This window comes from Tachypleus tridentatus, unplaced genomic scaffold (genome assembly GCF_004210375.1).
Source record: "Tachypleus tridentatus isolate NWPU-2018 unplaced genomic scaffold, ASM421037v1 Hic_cluster_1, whole genome shotgun sequence".
In the NCBI taxonomy this organism is placed as follows: domain Eukaryota; kingdom Metazoa; phylum Arthropoda; class Merostomata; order Xiphosura; family Limulidae; genus Tachypleus; species Tachypleus tridentatus.
In genome coordinates, this window is record NW_027467777.1 from 28,305,525 (window position 1) to 28,325,971 (window position 20,447).

The 20,447-nt window shown below is 34.8% G+C and overlaps 1 protein-coding gene and 1 long non-coding RNA gene across 4 annotated transcripts in view; one reads left to right on the forward strand and one right to left on the reverse strand.

The window, feature by feature from the left end:
• Window positions 1-1,914: 1,914 nt before the first annotated feature.
• On the forward strand, window positions 1,915-3,404 carry LOC143241889 (uncharacterized). Its single transcript, XR_013022321.1, has 2 exons — window positions 1,915-2,214; window positions 2,813-3,404. It is a non-coding gene; the product is annotated as an uncharacterized LOC143241889 (long non-coding RNA).
• Window positions 3,405-15,771: 12,367 nt separating this feature from the next.
• Window positions 15,772-20,447, reverse strand: part of LOC143241882 (ADP-ribosylation factor-related protein 1-like) — a 33,411-nt gene continuing 28,735 nt past the window's right edge. For all 3 annotated transcript variants that reach the window (XM_076485190.1, XM_076485191.1, XM_076485192.1), the window contains exons 7-8: window positions 16,987-17,087; window positions 15,772-15,994 (exon numbers count right to left, since the gene is read on the reverse strand). In XM_076485190.1, coding sequence (XP_076341305.1) covers window positions 15,907-15,994; window positions 16,987-17,087 — 189 coding nt within the window. In that variant the 3' untranslated portion in view covers window positions 15,772-15,906. The remainder of the gene's footprint in view (window positions 15,995-16,986; window positions 17,088-20,447) is intronic.

A 20,447-nucleotide genomic window follows, 5' to 3' on the forward strand; every position in this document is an offset into this window, starting at 1 on the left:
ACGTATAATAGGAGAGGTTAACTGCTGCCACCTGGATTCTACTTGTGCAATTTACAAGATATTTGGTTTACTGGAGAATATTTTATTATGGGGCTCAGCATGGCCGGGTGGTTAAGGTGCTCGACTCACAGTCCGAGGGTCGCGAGTTCGAATCCCCGTCACACCAAAGATGCTCGCCCTTTCAGACGTGGGGGCGTTATAATGTGGCGGTCAGTTCCACTATTCGTTGGTTATGGAGTAGCCGGAGAGTTGGTGGTGGGTAGTGATGACTAGCTGACTTCTCTCTGGTGTTACATTGCTAAATTAGGGACAGCTAGTGCAGATAGCCTTCGAGTAGCTTTGTGCGAAATTCAACAAACAACAAATTTTCTTGTGGCCTATCCAACAATCACTTGGTTCAAGACAGTTTGTCTTTAGAAAATAAAAAGTATTTCTTGTGACGTAATGAAGATATTTGTCGGGGTTTAGCTCAGTTTCTAGTTCTACTGAGAATCTTGTTGGTCCCTTGATCTTAAATGCATAGTGATATCGTAACAGCTGAGAGTAGGCTGTAGAATAGAGTAGGCTATAGAATAGAGTAGGCTATGGAATAGATATGGAATATAGTAGACTATAGAATAGAGTAGGCTATAGAATAGATTAACTTGACATCTAGAAGTAGCTGACGACCTGATTAGACTCTTTATTCCATGGTGAAAGTTAAAAAGCAGAGAAGTTGATAACAACTGCAGATATTTGGCCTAACTTCTGTGTCGAAGTAACATTTATTTGTTTACTGGACAGTTGATGTTGGCTCTTCTTGTGTCCAGTATAGTCTGTGTGGCAAGGAGACTTTGAACTTCTTGATGTAACTAAAATCATGTTATCTTCAGTAGTTGACTTTAAATACCCCAGTGTTTCTCTTCTCCGTGTTTGAAAGTAGTAAGACGATAAAATAAGATACACTTCACATCAGAGAAAACAAGTTTAATCAGTCTGTCATAAATAAAACATTACTATTAGGCCTGTTACATTTTTAAACACTAAATTCGTTATTCAGTTCTTAGAGACTTTCAATTATTAGGAAATAAACGAACAACAATATTCCAATTATTTGTCATGTCTGTTGTTGGCGATGCATTCGCTCAATCCACGTCTCGATAGGTTCTTCTCTGACTTCTGTTTGGAGTACAAATTCAACGTACGTGTGTAGAGACAATATTAACTTCTTGTTTTCCATGTTACCATAGCCACACAGTAGGGCTAAATTAATTTTGATTTATTTTCAGTATTATTTTTATAATAACAGTTAAATATTATTTAAGGTAAAAAAACTGTCGTAAATTAATTGTTTTATGTATTTTTTGACAAGTAAAACGACAGTATTCTATATATATATATATATATGTTTAAATGATTTAATGTATAATATAAGTGTTACACAGATTTTATTTTCCATTATAATCTATCATTCAGAAACCGATGGATTGAAAAATGGATCCATTCTTTTAACATCCTTTTTGCTCACCTGTGCGGAACTTCTAGTTTCAAGAAATAGCTCTCATATATCTTTGCACAAAATTCACAACGAAACCAAAACTTCAAAACAGAAATTAGATGTAAAAACATTATGAACAGAAATAATTTTAAATTACAGGGATCCTGAACCCGATGTTTACAGCAAACTGTCCAGTTATACCCGCGTGACGTAAGATGTGACAACTTTCTGCTATCAGGTGATTGGTTGTTGATTCTTTAAAACTCCCCCTGCATTTTCTATCTTCCAATCGTTAAGTCAGTGAAATACGAGTTTCTATTGGCTCTTCAGGCCTCTACAACCTTATTCTGTAACCACAATAAAATTGTTACAAATCTACTAGTTTGTGTCTTCAGGCAGTGATATTTATCTGTCTTGAAGGTGTTTCTAAGAGCTACGTCTAACGGTTACAACGTGATGAAGACAACGTTAGAAGTTCCGACTGGTGGCCGTCACGACTTCAAGAACAAATCCACCGACGAGATGAGCTATTTGTTGTGTAAACTAGTAGAATTAGTACCTAATATACCGAGAAAAGAGAGGCTTTCTAAGCTTGAGATAATTCAATATGTTATAGATTATATTCTAGATTTACAGCTCGCTGTGGAGTCTCACCCGACTTTTAGGGCGACGAGACCTGAGCGTCAGCCCTAACTTCTTCCAGTAACGCTACGGTTAATATTCCTGCTGTGCACGAGGTAAGTCGCATGCGCTCCTTGAACGATTTAAATTTGACTGATTCTCTGGGATTTTCAAGTACATAGTTATGTACATTTTCATAACTAAACGTCAATCCAATAATGAAAATAGCTAACCTAAACATGCTCTTCTTACGTCTTATTTATATTGATTAGAATGCACCGTTTCATCTATTCGATACCCGTGGTGGGCAGAACACAGATAGCCCATTTTGTAGCTTTGTGATTAAAACAAACACAATTTATCTTTCCGTTCTGCACTGTAATCCATTTAATGTATCGCCAAGTTGGTAGCTTAAAAGGTTCGGGTTATTTCTAAATCCAGTTGTAACTGTAATACACATCACGTATGATTTATAATACTGTATATTGGAGGACTTGTGTCTAATAGTATCACGCGACTCATTGTCCTGTGTCTAGCAAAAGTGTGTAAAATATATCACATGATTTAAAGTGTGTGTTTTCAGATTAAAATGTGTAACATGTCACGTGATTTAAAGTGTTTTGTTTTTTTTAGAATAAATTACTTCTTTTGTTGAGAGTAGATATTCGGGTTAGACAGAAACAGACGTAGGTTATGGTTTAATATTTTTCTCAGGAAACTCGTACTGAACAAATTTATAGTTACTTACACAATATGGAGGTTGGACTGACGAAACTAGTTTCCTGCTAGACAAATGCAGAAGGTATTGGAAGCCTGGAATCAAGAGAAAGACACTTCCAAGGAGTATATTATATATGATACTAGTCCAAGAGACTAAAAAGTCAGGGAAGTATGTGACGTCATCCTAGAATCAGTATATTTAGTCACGGATTATGTCCTCTCATTGGAAGAAACGTCAGTGGCTACTTCCAGAACTGTAAAAAACAAACTGTTTTGTTTCTTGTATATCTCGTGCTCATTTTCTACTCTGCAAGGTTTGATTGTTATGACAGTTGTGTGTCCACTGGTACACGTAAGCCGTTATAGAATACATGAAACTTTCTGATTTAACTCTAGTCTACGGACTCTTCTATATCACTTTGTGATAATTTTTCATGTTCATCGTATATGCAGGAACTCGTTTAATATTTATACAAGTGATCACGTGATAGATATTGCAGCATTGTGAAATGTAAGTGTATATACGTAAAGGTGGTTCGTTTTTGATGTAAGAAAAAAATATTAAAAACATGTTCCAAATTGAAAATCTTTGATGTCTGAACATTTATTTAATACTACATAATTGAAGTAATTCTGTTGTTAACAAAACATTGATATTATGAAATAGCATTTTAATGCGATCAGATAAAACAAATATTGACGCATTTTGTCACGTGCTTCATGTAGATTTATAACCATTAACCAGATATAACCCTCAAATACTTACTATAATCTTCCGAACTGACCCGTTAAATGCTCTAGCGATAAAAAAACAATAATATTTAATAACGATGTAAGCGGATTTAGTCCTAGCGTCCAAATAACTTTATGGACGATACTGAGAATTAAATTAGATTCATTAACAAAATTTCATATTTATATTTCGAAACAAGTCCTTTCCCTAAAGTGGACATAGTCCAGATGACGTTTTGTGTAGCTTTACAAAGAAACTTGTCAAAACTTTATATGTCAATAAAGTTCTTTATGAACGCTTCGAATGTAGACTCTGTCATCAGCGATTAGCTACAAACAGCTGAAATAGACATATTGTTACTCGGGAATTTAAACTGTTGTGTTCGCAACACCACCAGATGTCAGGGTGTATTCTTGTCAGTTGTTATCTTGGGCTTCTGTATCGATAGTTACCGTTTTGTTCATAAGTTGTTCAGCTCATTTACAGGCTCAACTTTTTTGTAGAGGGGAAAAAATCTGTTGGGCTTTGTTGTGTTCTTTATGTTATATTAATGAGTCATTTCGGGGGTTATGAACCTTATAAAAACAGGGGTAACTTTAACACAAGGTTAAACAGGGACTAACTTGCCAGGTGGTGTAAAAATGAACAATGTCATTCCAGTCATGCGAGAAGATCCGCACGTGCGGGACCGTTGGTCTTTCAAAACAGGCAGATAACACCAGGTGACACCGGTTTATAGTGACATCTGGTGAGAATGCTCTATATGATATTGCTTGAGCTAATCATCCGTGACGTCATCGTGATATGTGTGAGTAGCCGCCAATCATATTAAAGTTTAGCTTGATGACTTCGCAATAAGAACTCTTTCCACATAAAGTTGAAAAAAAATATATTACAAAAAAGCAGAACAACGAACCCCCCTCACGGCCACCCTAAAAACAATGACAAGCACCCCTTACAAAACAACATCCCTGTACAACTTGTACTTAATAAAACAATCAGAAACACGCTTTAAACATGTTTATAACTGTGTTCGTTTCCTTTACAGTTATGGGCACAGAACAGGTAGATTAATATATATTTCTCTACAAGAGGGTTTTCTCGACATCACTGAGAACAGGTAGATTAATATATATTTCTCTACAAGTTGGTTTTATCGACATCACTGAGAACAGGTAGATTAATATATATTTCTCTACAAGTGGGTTTTCTCGACATCACTGAGAACAGGTAGATTAATATATATTTCTCTACAAGAGGGTTTTCTCGACATCACTGAGAACAGGTAGATTAATATATATTTCTCTACAAGTTGGTTTTCTCGACATCACTGAGAACAGGTAGATTAATATATATTTCTCTACAAGTGGGTTTTCTCGACATCACTGAGAACAGGTAGATTATTATATATTTCTCTACAAGTGGGTTTTCTCGACATCACTGAGAACAGGAGGATTAATATATATTTCTCTACAAGTGGGTTTTCTCGACATCACTAAGAACAGGTAGATTATTATATATTTCTCTACAAGTGGGTTTTCTCGACATCACTGAGAACGGGTAGATTAATATATATTTCTCTACAAGTGGGTTTTCTCGACATCACTGAGAACAGGTAGATTAATATATATTTCTCTACAAGTGGGTTTTCTCGACATCACTGAGAACAGGTAGATTAATATATATTTCTCTACAAGTGGGTTTTCTCGACATCACTAAGAACAGGTAGATTATTATATATTTCTCTACAAGTGGGTTTTCTCGACATCACTGAGAACGGGTAGATTAATATATATTTCTCTACAAGTGGGTTTTCTCGACATCACTGAGAACAGGTAGATTAATATATATTTCTCTACAAGTGGGTTTTCTCGACATCACTGAGAACGGGTAGATTATTATATATTTCTCTACAAGTGGGTTTTCTCGACATCACTGAGAACAGGTAGATTAATATATATTTCTCTACAAGTGGGTTTTCTCGACATCACTGAGAACAGGTAGATTATTATATATTTCTCTACAAGTGGGTTTTCTCGACATCACTAAGAACAGGTAGATTATTATATATTTCTCTACAAGTAGGTTTTCTCGACATCACTGAGAACAGGTAGATTATTATATATTTCTCTACAAGTGGGTTTTCTCGACATCACTGAGAACAGATAGATTAATATATATTTCTCTACAAGTGGGTTTTCTCGACATCACTGAGAACAGGTAGATTATTATATATTTCTCTACAAGTGGGTTTTCTCGACATCACTGAGAACAGGTAGATTAATATATATTTCTCTACAAGTGGGTTTTCTCGACATCACTGAGAACAGGTAGATTAATATATATTTCTCTACAAGTGGGTTTTCTCGACATCACTAAGAACAGGTAGATTATTATATATTTCTCTACAAGTGGGTTTTCTCGACATCACTAAGAACGGGTAGATTAATATATATTTCTCTACAAGTGGGTTTTCTCGACATCACTGAGAACAGGTAGATTAATATATATTTCTCTACAAGTGGGTTTTCTCGACATCACTGAGAACAGGTAGATTATTATATATTTCTCTACAAGTGGGTTTTCTCGACATCACTGAGAACAGGTAGATTAATATATATTTCTCTACAAGTGGGTTTTCTCGACATCACTGAGAACAGGTAGATTAATATATATTTCTCTACAAGTGGGTTTTCTCGACATCACTGAGAACAGGTAGATTATTATATATTTCTCTACAAGTGGGTTTTCTCGACATCACTAAGAACAGGTAGATTATTATATATTTCTCTACAAGAGGGTTTTCTCGACATCACTGAGAACAGGTAGATTAATATATATTTCTCTACAAGTTGGTTTTCTCGACATCACTGAGAACAGGTAGATTAATATATATTTCTCTACAAGTGGGTTTTCTCGACATCACTGAGAACAGGTAGATTAATATATATTTCTCTACAAGTGGGTTTTCTCGACATCACTGAGAACAGGTAGATTAATATATATTTCTCTACAAGTGGGTTTTCTCGACATCACTGAGAACAGGTAGATTAATATATATTTTTCTACAAGAGGGTTTTCTCGACATCACTAAGAACAGGTAGATTATTATATATTTCTCTACAAGTAGGTTTTCTCGACATCACTGAGAACAGGAAGATTATTATATATTTCTCTAGAAGTGGGTTTTCTCGACATCACTGAGACAGGTAGATTATTATATATTTCTCTAGAAGTGGGTTTTCTCGACATCACTGAGACAGGTAGATTATTATATATTTCTCTACAAGTTGGTTTTCTCGACATCACTGAGAACAGGTAGATTATTATATATTTCTTTACAAGTAGGTTTTCTCGACATCACTGAGAACAGGTAGATTATTATATATTTCTCTACAAGTGGGTTTTCTCGACATCACTGAGAACAGGTAGATTAATATACATTTCTCTACAAGTGGGTTTTCTCGACATCACTGAGAACAGGTAGATTAATATATATTTCTCTACAAGTGGGTTTTCTCGACATCACTGAGAACAGGTAGATTATTATATATTTCTCTACAAGTGGGTTTTCTCGACATCACTGAGAACAGGTAGATTAATATATATTTCTCTACAAGTGGGTTTTCTCGACATCACTGAGAACAGGTAGATTATTATATATTTCTCTACAAGTGGGTTTTCTCGACATCACTGAGAACAGGTAGATTAATATATATTTTTCTACAAGTGGGTTTTCTCGACATCACTGAGAACAGGTAGATTATTATATATTTCTCTACAAGTGGGTTTTCTCGACATCACTGAGAACAGGTAGATTATTATATATTTCTCTACAAGTGGGTTTTCTCGACATCACTGAGAACAGGTAGATTATTATATATTTCTCTACAAGTGGGTTTTCTCGACATCACTGAGAACAGGTAGATTAATATATATTTTTCTACAAGTGGGTTTTCTCGACATCACTGAGAACAGGTAGATTAATATATATTTCTCTACAAGTGGGTTTTCTCGACATCACTGATAACAGGTAGATTATTATATATTTCTCTACAAGTGGGTTTTCTCGACATCACTGAGAACAGGTAGATTATTATATATTTCTCTACAAGTGGGTTTTCTCGACATCACTGAGAACAGGTAGATTATTATATATTTCTCTACAAGTAGGTTTTCTCGACATCACTGAGAACAGGTAGATTATTATATATTTCTCTACAAGTGGGTTTTCTCGACATCACTGAGAACAGGTAGATTATTATATATTTCTCTACAAGTGGGTTTTCTCGACATCACTGAGAACAGGTAGATTAATATATATTTCTCTACAAGTGGGTTTTCTCGACATCACTGAGAACAGGTAGATTAATATATATTTCTCTACAAGTGGGTTTTCTCGACATCACTGAGAACAGGTAGATTAATATATATTTCTCTACAAGTGGGTTTTCTCGACATCACTGAGAACAGGTAGATTATTATATATTTCTCTACAAGTGGGTTTTCTCGACATCACTGAGAACAGGTATATTAATATATATTTCTCTACAAGTGGGTTTTCTCGACATCACTGAGAACAGGTAGATTATTATATATTTCTCTACAAGTGGGTTTTCTCGACATCATTGAGAACAGGTAGATTATTATATATTTCTCTACAAGTGGGTTTTCTCGACATCACTGATAACAGGTAGATTAATATATATTTCTCTACAAGTGGGTTTTCTCGACATCACTGAGAACAGGTAGATTATTATATATTTCTCTACAAGTGGGTTTTCTCGACATCACTGAGAACAGGTAAATTATTATATATTTCTCTACAAGTGGGTTTTCTCGACATCACTGAGAACAGGTAGATTAATATATATTTCTCTACAAGTGGGTTTTCTCGACATCACTGAGAACAGGTAGATTATTATATATTTCTCTACAAGGGGGTTTTCTCGACATCACTGAGAACAGGTAGATTAATATATATTTCTCTACACGTGGGTTTTCTCGACATCACTGAGAACAGGTAGTTTAATATATATTTCTCTACAAGTGGGTTTTCTCGACATCACTGAGAACAGGTAGATTAATATATATTTCTCTACAAGTGGGTTTTCTCGACATCACTGAGAACAGGTAGATTAATATATATTTCTCTACAAGTGGGTTTTCTCGACATCACTGAGAACAGGTAGATTATTATATATTTCTCTACACGTGGGTTTTCTCGACATCACTGAGAACAGGTAGATTAATATATATTTCTCTACAAGTGGGTTTTCTCGACATTACTGAGAACAGGTACATTATTATATATTTCTCTACACGTGGGTTTTCTCGACATCACTGAGAACAGGTAGATTAATATATATTTCTCTACAAGTGGGTTTTCTCGACATTACTGAGAACAGGTAGATTAATATATATTTCTCTACAAGTGGGTTTTCTCGACATCACTGAGAACAGGTAGATTATTATATATTTCTCTACAAGTGGGTTTTCTCGACATCACTGAGAACAGGTAGATTATTCGGCGCCTGTTCTGTGAAAGTGGGTTTTCTCGGGGATCTCCCGTTTCCCTCCACAACTAATTCTTTGGCTCGTTCGGTTAATTCTAACCTAGACATTGGATGTTTAGATCCTTGCGACCAGGTGGCCCTGACAAAGGTTCGTCAATCATTTGGTTCTACAAGACCCTTCCGTCTCGCTTCTTTTCAACTTTATCGATATCTTGGAAGTCGTCACTGAGAGCCTAAGCTTTCTCTTGCCTTGAAGCCCTCTAGATATCTACTTAATCTCACCAAGTCACACTTCAGACAGCAACAGAACTTTATATCCCTGAACACCCCAGTTGGGAAACTGGAATACCTTCCTCAAAAGTAAATGTCTGCCATAGTCTGTTGTGTGTTTTTTAAAGTTGAAAAGTTTTACGTAAAGTACACACAGTGATAACTTCGGTCCTTTCTATAGCTGGCAAACAGTTCCAGTTAATTGTCTTTATGTTAGTCACAGCCTGTCTTCAACTGTGGAGGTTCTGTAGTTTTAAATACGTTTTGTGCAGAACGTGTTCACGTGGTTTCTTGGTCGTGTATGCTGTCCTTCTCGAGGTCAGGTTGACTTACGACGTTTGTACGATCAAATAATTCTGCGATGTTCAATTTGGTTTAATCATTAATAACATGTAAGTATGACTATTTTTGTTTGTAATAATTTAGTGATTACATTTTCCCTGTACGAGAGCATGTGGTCAATGAGAAGTCAAGATGCGAGGTTATACTCAAACTAAGATTTCTCTGTATTCTCAAAGTTCATAAGAAATTCGCATGTAAAAACTAGGCATTTGTAAAATGTGTTAAACGTATCATAGCAACACCTCAACTTTGTTTTGAATCTTCCACAAATATTTATTTAGGCCCAGCATGGCCAGATGGGTTAAGGCGTTCGACTTGTAATCTGAGGGTTGTGGGTTCGAATTCCCGTCGCACCAAACATACTCGCCCTTTCAGCCGTGGGGCGTTATAATGTTACGGTCAATCCAACTATTCGTTGGGAAAAGAGTAGCCCAAGAGTTGACGGTGTTTGGTGATGACTAGCTGCCTTCCTTCTAGTCTTACACTGCTAAATTAAAGACGGCTAGCGCTGTATTTGAAACTTTGCCTGTATTTAATTTTTACTTGTTTAAGGTATGAAGTGCTATGGGACATTATAAAATTAATATTAATTTTTACGTGTTTAAGTTATGTAGTACGATGGCACATCAGAAAATTGACGAGTGAGAAAGAGCGAAACAAAGGCGTCACCGAAGAAGTGAACCAGACAAGCAGATGTCCATGTAAAACGACTAGATTCAGGACAATATTGTTGCCTTGGCTGAGATTTAAAGATCCAATGTCTGAGACTTGGATGTGGGGGGAAACAGGAGAGCCCCGAGAAAATCCACTTTCACAGGACAGGGCCCGAAGCGACATCTCTTGGGCTAGTCTATCACCAATGAATAGTGGGAATTGACTGCCACATTATAACTCCCCCACGGATGAAAGAGAAAGCATGTTTGGTGCGGCAGAGATTCGAACCCGCAACCCTCAGATTACGAACGCCTTAAGCACCTGGCCATGCTGGGCCCACAAGGGAGGGATCGTGTTGCTCGCCAGGAGGAATGTGTAGTGATTCCACTTATCGTACACCATAGGGCGTCATACCGCTTTATTTCTAACAAATTGTAGCGGCTTTACTTTTTTATATATATAATAAGGTATTGCACCATTTTTGGGAGAGAAGTCATAGTTTCACTTCTCGGATCCCAGAGGGTTCTTCATCGCAATGGATGGACAAATGATGAACATAACGGTCACAACTAAAGACAACATTTCTTCAAATTTTGTGATTTCCTTTGGTTGACTGTTGTAACGTATTCACCTGTTTGTGTTCAGGTAATTTATATCAATTATGAACTACATCAACATCTTAATATACAGTGATAAACTGACAGACACGGAGAAATTTAATAAAACAGATAAATATGTTATCAGGTTAGTTACTATATCAACATCGCGAGCTTTTAGTTGTATTTTAACTTGGGTATAAGTTTCTAACAGGTTGTATAACCGCGTTTTAATTTTGAAATTAGTTTTTAACGGGTTGTATTACCACGACTTAAGTTGGAAACAAGTTTCTAGCATGTTATGTAGAAAATGTTCATAATACGGTGTTAAATTTTGCTACAATTCTACTGCCAGTTTTGAAATTAAAACGTTGGATTTGACGTTCTGGATTTCAACCAATCAGCATTAATACTAAACAAGCCAAAAAACTTGAAATGCGAACAACCTCAAGACCAGACGCGAACCGTACCTCTATAGATTGAGATGCTAATCTTTCAGCCCAGAAGAAGTATGCTCGCAGTGGCAGAGCGGACTGTCTGCAGACTTAAGACACTAGAAACCGGGTTTTCATACCCGTGGTGGGCAGAGCACGGATAGCCCGTTCTGTAGCTGTGTGCTTAAATAGAAATTAAATAATTATTATTTTTATCTGTGCTTGTGAATGCACTTCTGATGTATCTTAATTGTTTAACACAATAGAGCACAGAAATATAGAGCAAACTCAAAATTACTTTATAAAAACAACTAAATAAACAAATACATAAATAACTTTTATTACTTTTCCTTGCCCGACGTGAAAAAAAGATCTTCAAAAATATTAACAATAATTTTACAACGACACCAAGTGACTGAAAATGAAACTAATTTCATCATCACCTTTCTGGGCAAATATAGAAAACTCATATTTTATATCTTTCCCCGGTGGACCAGCGGACTTACAACACTAACATACGAGGTGAGATTTTCCGCTGGACACAGCAAATAGCCCGATGTGGCTTTTCACTAAATAATAAAAAGCATAATTTTGATGACTAAACTGGAATGAACGGTATCTGTCTGTTATAAAACACAAGACGAAAGAGGTCGACGTTCATACAAACGTTATAACAAAACATGATTCAAGGTATCACATGCCTTACAAACGTTATAACAAAACATAATTCAAGGTATCACATGCCTTACAAACGTTATAACAAAACATGGTTCAAGGTATCACATGCCTTACAAACGTTATAACAAAACATGATTCAAGGTATCACATGCCTTACAAACGTTATAACAGGTTATAAAATACGCTTCACGGCCAGACGTCTTAGAAATGTTATGACAAAAGTTTTTGTTACACAGGTTCCTCGGACAGGTGATTATCTCTACCAGTCAGTGCTTTCTGGTTGAGAGACCCAATGTTAAATTTTAGATATTATACGGAAATTTTAAAAAAATCAAAACAAATTTCGTCATTATTTTGAATGTACATCTAAATTTCACACGCGTTCTTGAGGTAAAACTTCTCTTTACTGGAACATTTATTTAACTGTTTATAACTTCGTTCATGACAACACACACGTGAATAGAGCAGGAAATACACTCGCGGTTGTTGCAAGAAAATAACAGACGATCAGTTGATTAGATGTTGTTACCTTATCAGTAATGTGACTGAACGATTAAATCAGTTAAATTTCTTAACGACAATCATTGGCTGAGAAAATTAGCGTTATTCTACCCGGAATATTAACAAAGACGTTTAAAGTCTACACAGAATATCTAATGTTTTTATTTGGTGTAGGCATAGACTTGTAACAATGTGCCAAATTAATCACTTAAGTGTGTTTGAATTTTCAAGATGGCTTCTGACATGGTATTCAGATAACCTTGGGCGGATGGCTTCTGAAGAGATCATTTTACATGTTTAAAGAAGCCTTGAAAGTCATTCTTCATGAAGCCATTTCATTTTAACTTATTTTAATAATGATATTGTGAACAAAGGGAGTCTCGTACCCATAATCTTATCTGTAATTAGTGTGAAATTATCATCTGAGGTCTGTAGTTGAAATGTGATGTTCAAGTTGATCCGTTTGACATGAATCTCACAAGATGTCATCTGTTACTTAGTCCACTATTCGAGGAGTGTTAACGACAGCTATGTTTGTGCTCATTCCAAAGACACTAACTGGAATATAGGTCCAGTGGAGATGTGGGTCAAGGAGGATGACCAAAGTTAATATCACACTTTTTAGAATAGAGATCTGGTGATGATGTTGGAAAGGAAGATGACCAAAGTTAATGTCACAGTCTTTGTAAGGTAGATCTGATGATGATGTTGGCCAAGGAAGATAACTAAAGTTAATGTCACAGTCTTTGTAAGGTAGATCTGGTGATGATGTTGGCCAAGGAAGATGACCAAAGTTAATGTCACAGTCTTTGTAAGGTAGATCTGATGATGATGTTGGCCAAGGAAAATGACTAAAGTTAATGCCACAGTCTTTGTAAGGTAGATCTGGTGATGATGTTGGCCAAGAAAGATGACCAAAGTTAATGTCACAGTCTTTGTAAGATAGATCTGGTGATGATGTTGGCCAAGGAAGATGACCAAAGTTAATGCCACAGTCTTTGTAAGGTATATCTGATGATGATGTTGGCCAAGGAAGATGACTAAAGTTAATGCCACAGTCTTTGTAAGGTAGATCTGGTGATGAAGTTGGCCAAGGAAGATGACCAAAGTTAATGTCACAGTCTTTATAAGATAGATCTGGTGATGATGTTGGCCAAGGAAGATGACCAAAGTTAATGCCACAGTCTTTGTAAGGTAGATCTGATGATGATGTTGGCCAAGGAAGATAACTAAAGTTAATGTCACAGTCTTTGTAAGGTAGATCTGGTGATGATGTTGGCCAAGGAAGATGACCAAAGTTAATGTCACAGTCTTTGTAAGGTAGATCTGGTGATGATGTTGGCCAAGGAAGATGACCAAAGTTAATGTCACACTCTTTGCAAGATAGATCTGGTGATGATGTTGGCCAAGGAAGATGACTAAAGTTAATGCCACAGTCTTTGTAAGGTAGATCTGGTGATGAAGTTGGCCAAGGAAGATGACCAAAGTTAATGTCACAGTCTTTATAAGATAGATCTGGTGATGATGTTGGCCAAGGAAGATGACCAAAGTTAATGCCACAGTCTTTGTAAGGTAGATCTGATGATGATGTTGGCCAAGGAAGATAACTAAAGTTAATGTCACAGACTTTGTAAGGTAGATCTGGTGATGATGTTGGCCAAGGAAGATGACCAAAGTTAATGTCACAGTCTTTGTAAGGTAGATCTGGTGATGATGTTGGCCAAGGAAGATGACCAAAGTTAATGTCACACTCTTTGCAAGATAGATCTGGTGATGATGTTGGCCAAGGAAGATGACTTAAGTTAGTTTCATACTTTTAGAACCAGTTTTAGAGAATACAATGAATTGGTGAATTATTACTAAGAGGAAACTATAGTATTATTGAATGGACAAGATGGATAACTGGTCAGATTTATTCTGAATTTATTTTAATTTGGTCTTCCTTTTAAATTAAATAAAAGACCTAACCTCCATCATAAAATATTTCTCCACACTGTTATACCACCTCCAGTACTTGGAAACAATACATGCATGATCAATTACATTATATTGTTCATTTGTTTACTTTGACCTCAGTACATAAAAAATATGGAATGTTAGACTAACTCAAGGTTTTCCTTATCCTGTATCAGTAGCTTCAGTCATTCACTTCTTACACTATAAAGTTTTCCTGTTTATATGCACTACGATTGTCCCATTATCATGTTAAAAACACATAAAACTCAGGTTTAACAATAAATTATTTTACAATTTTCTATTTTTTTCTTACATCAAATTTCAGTTTCCCAACTTATAATCCAGGAAATATATTGGGACTTATCTGGAAGAAGTTATCATTCTAGAAGAGAAGGTGGGGGAAACATAACCATACAGTTGTTTTATTAAAAATGTAAATTATTGTCTAACATTTTAATCTGAAACAAGCAATAATTAATGTCTTGCATCTTTCTACTATTTTCTTTAGTACAACACCAACTGTATAGTAACATTTGTTCCACTCTCTATTTAAGGGAAGTCTAGGAAGTGTTCTTATATTTTGTTAGTTAAAAAAGATTTTAGTGTTACTAGTTACAAACAATAAGTGTTTGGGTTTCACTACATTCTGTAACACCCCAACAGCTTCAGCAGCCTGCTCATCATATTGTGAACTAGTGTTCTTGTTTATTTACTTTGTTTTAGTGAAACATTTGTCACTTCTGCACAAATAACTTATAACAGCAAAGAATGAACACCAGAAGAACTTTGATACTGTGGTTGTTCTAGAGTATGTTTAGGAACGTTTGCTATTCAATATTTACATAGTAATTTAGCTGTGGCTCTAAAGTTTTGGTAATGTAAATATTGGTAAGTATATCTCTTGGACTTAGAACAACAAAGACCCCTACAATATCTGGAAAACATATTTCAATATAGCTGTAAAATGATACACTGGAATAGAGACATTACAGGAGCAAAGATAGACAACGTAATTATTAGTTGGAATTTGAGTGCATGTTTACCACTGTGAAAGGTCCAGGATATACTTATAAAACTATCTATATAACATTAAGGAGGCTACCACTGTGTTTAGTTCATGTTTAGGAGAATGTTTGCAAAAATTATATCTCAAACCCATTTCTCAGTCAGGTTGTAAATATTTATTACAAAAGTATGACAGAAAAAATGTATTTATTTTAATAATTCTTCAGTTAAACTTGGTTAATGAAACACAGAGCCAGGTAGTGCATACTTCTATTTATAACAAATGAATCACATTACTCATTTTATTGACAAGTTAAAAAAATTACACAACAAAGTGTGAACATGTGACAAGTGAAACCAACAACTATCTTTCTTCACACCAAATGAGGCTTTAAACCTAATGTTATGAATCATCCAATCGTTTTGCAGGTCGAACAACATTTCTTTTAACACACTCCACCACCCATTCTATTCCGTCATGTATTCCATCACTGTAAAAATATTAAAGGGGAAAATGTTAGAAAAAAAAACTTTAATATTCTATTGGTTATAGTTTACCTAAGGTGAGGATTACAAACAGCAATGAAACATTGTCACATGACTTCAACATCTGCTCTGATTTCTTTCAAAGTGATAAACTTGGAGGATTATTAGATTCAGAAATAAATGGTTTTAACCTTTCTTAAAAATGCAATAAAACTACCACAGGAATAATAAAAATAACATCTTTATAAATACAATAAAACTATCACAGGGATAATAAAAATAACATCTTTATAAATACAATAAAACTACCACAGGGATAATAAAAATAACATCTTTATAAATACAATAAAACTATCACAGGGATAATAAAAATAACATCTTTATAAATACAATAAAACTACCACAGGAATAATAAAAATAACATCTTTATAAATACAATAACTACCACAGGAATAATAAAAATAACATCTTTATAAATACAATAAAAATACCACAGGGATAATAAAAATAACATCTTTATAAATACAATACTGTTCTTGAAAAATTTTAAAAATAATAAATTTTTAATTAAATGAAATAATTTTAAAGTATCTAATAACAAAATGTTTGAAAGTTTTTAGTTTGTATATTTTAACTTTCAAAAACAAGTCTATTATTAGGTCAATGAAATAACTCATTCATTTTAAACTGTCAAACTGTAATGAAAATTTTTATAAATTCCAGAGATTATAGAAGTATGCTTAGCTTCACCTCAAATGTTAAGATCACACAAGGAATGTAGGCTTAGCTTACTCAGCTAAAATTAAACAAGTTACACAAATAAAGTATGTTCTAGATATCATCACACAAAGGTTATCTGAGCTAGCCATCCCTGTTAAAGATGAGAAGGAAGACACGTTATTAACAGCACCCACAACCAGCTCTTGGGCTACTCTAATTCATTAGTGAAGTTTCATTGTTTTTCTTACAATTCACAAGTGAATTAGGCTTAACTTACCCTCTAAGTGCTGAAGTACCCAACATGTGACAATCTCTTCTTCCAAGGAGACGAGCACTTTCTCTAAGCACTTGTCTAATATCTCGCACACTCATACAGTCCTGTAATATTATATAGGTTCTTTGAAAGATTACTTCTACTGTGGAACACAAATTAAAAAAATAAAATTCCAGCTAACCAGACCTTAATGTTCTATAAAAGTTTTATTTTAACCTATATCTAACTTTAAATAAGACAAACAACATATCTTACAAAATATTAGAAAAAGAAAACATCCCAATAGAATTGAATTTCAGGTGGGTTTATAGGGTTAGGTTTTTGTAATTATGTCAAAACACACACGGTTAAAGATCAGAGCAGTAAGCTAGTTCTTGAATCAATACACTTTAAACAAGTAAACTATATGGAGGAACAACCATTCAAAAGACAAAATGATGAACATAAGTTTGAAATTCTTTACAAGAGTAGATCCAGTGTTAAAATCTCTATTTTCACCCATCATACAAAAGGCCTAAAAAACAGTGCCAGAATAATATTACAACTCTTACACACTACATTCCAAAGTGACAAATTTCATATTTGAACTTTAGTTTGAAAGTTACAGAATTTAACACATCAACAAATGTGAAAAAATTTAAGAACATTCCAGCCATAAGTTATAACACTGACAGTCTTAGTTACTCTTTACTTTACACTTAGTACCATAAGTTATGACACTGACAATCTCAGTTAGTCTTTACTTTACACTTAGAACCACAAGTTATGACACTGACAGTCTTAGTTAGTCTTTACTTTACACTTAGTACCATTAGTTATGACACTGACAGTCTTAGTTAGTCTTTACTTTACACTTGGTACCATAAGTTATGACACTGACAATCTCAGTTAGTCTTTACTTTACACTTAGTACCATTAGTTATGACACTGACAGTCTTAGTTAGTCTTTACTTTACACTTAGTACCATAAGTTATGACACTGACAGTCTTAGTTAGTCTTTACTTTACACTTAGTACCATTAGTTATGACACTGACAATCTCAGTTAGTCTTTACTTTACACTTAGTACCATTAGTTATGACACTGACAGTCTTAGTTAGTCTTTACTTTACACTTAGTACCATTAGTTATGACACTGACAATCTCAGTTAGTCTTTACTTTACACTTAGTACCACAAGTTATGACACTGACAGTCTTAGATAGTCTTTACTTTACACTTAGTACCATTAGTTATGACACTGACAGTCTTAGTTAGTCTTTACTTTACACTTAGTACCATTAGTTATGACACTGACAATCTCAGTTAGTCTTTACTTTACACTTAGTACCACAAGTTATGACACTGACAGTCTTAGTTAGTCTTTACTTTACACTTAGTACCATTAGTTATGACACTGACAATCTCAGTTAGTCTTTACTTTACACTTAGTACCGTAAGTTATGACACTGACAGTCTTAGTTAGTCTTTACTTTACACTTAGTACCATTAGTTATGACACTGACAGTCTTAGTTAGTCTTTACTTTACACTTAGTACCATTAGTTATGACACTGACAATCTCAGTTAGTCTTTACTTTACACTTAGTACCATAAGTTATGACACTGACAATCTCAGTTAGTCTTTACTTTACACTTAGTACCATTAGTTATGACACTGACAGTCTTAGTTAGTCTTTACTTTACACTTGGTACCATAAGTTATGACACTGACAATCTCAGTTAGTCTTTACTTTACACTTAGTACCATTAGTTATGACACTGACAGTCTTAGTTAGTCTTTACTTTACACTTAGTACCATAAGTTATGACACTGACAGTCTTAGTTAGTCTTTACTTTACACTTAGTACCATTAGTTATGACACTGACAGTCTTAGTTAGTCTTTACTTTACACTTAGTACCATTAGTTATGACACTGACAATCTCAGTTAGTCTTTACTTTACACTTAGTACCACAAGTTATGACACTGACAGTCTTAGATAGTCTTTACTTTACACTTAGTACCATTAGTTATGACACTGACAGTCTTAGTTAGTCTTTACTTTACACTTAGTACCATTAGTTATGACACTGACAATCTCAGTTAGTCTTTACTTTACACTTAGTACCACAAGTTATGACACTGACAGTCTTAGTTAGTCTTTACTTTACACTTAGTACCATTAGTTATGACACTGACAATCTCAGTTAGTCTTTACTTTACACTTAGTACCGTAAGTTATGACACTGACAGTCTTAGTTAGTCTTTACTTTACACTTAGTACCATTAGTTATGACACTGACAGTCTTAGTTAGTCTTTACTTTACACTTAGTACCATTAGTTATGACACTGACAATCTCAGTTAGTCTTTACTTTACACTTAGTACCATAAGTTATGACACTGACAATCTCAGTTAGTCTTTACTTTACACTTAGTACCATAAGTTATGACACTGACAATCTCAGTTAGTCTTTACTTTACACTTAGTACCATTAGTTATGACACTGACAATCTCAGTTAGTCTTTACTTTACACTTAGTACCATAAGTTATGACACTGACAGTCTTAGTTAGTCTTTACTTTACACTTAGTACCATAAGTTATGACACTGACAGTCTTAGTTAGTCTTTACTTTACACTTAGTACCATAAGTTATGACACTGACAGTCTTAGTTAGTCTTTACTTTACACTTGGTACCATAAGTTATGACACTGACAGTCTTAGTTAGTCTTTACTTTACACTAAGTACCATAAGTTATGACACTGACAGTCTTAGTCTTTACTTTACACTAAGTACCATAGTTATTTATGAGTAGTAATACCATCTTTAGAAAATTGATATCTGGACTATCTGAAACGGCTGTTCCTAAGTTAATTTATAGCTTCTCAACATGAAGAACACAGGTGGTCAGACATTTGCAAGTTTGTTTACCCACATAATAGGTCACTTGCCACAGTCTCACTGGAAGAAAAATTCTGCATAGATTTGGAAAAGAAAATTATCATCTATATTTTAGGGTGTTGATAATGAAAATCTCTATCACATGGTGGAACAAATCTCTGTCACATGGTGGAGCAAATCTCTGTCACATGGTGGAACAAATCTCTGTCACATGGTGGAACAAATCTCTGTCACATGGTGAAACAAATCTCTGTCACATGGTGAAACAAATCTCTGTCACATAGTGGAACAAATCTCTGTCACATGGTGGAACAAATCTCTGTCACATGGTGAAACAAATCTCTGTCACATGGTGGAACAAATCTCTGTCACATGGTGAAACAAATCTCTATCACATGGTGAAACAAATCTCTATCACACGGTGGAACAAATCTCTATCACACGGTGGAACAAATCTCTATCACATGGTGAAACAAATCTCTATCACATGGTGGAACAAATCTCTGTCACATGGTGGAACAAATCTCTGTCACATGGTGGAACAAATCTCTGTCACATGGTGGAACAAATCTCTGTCA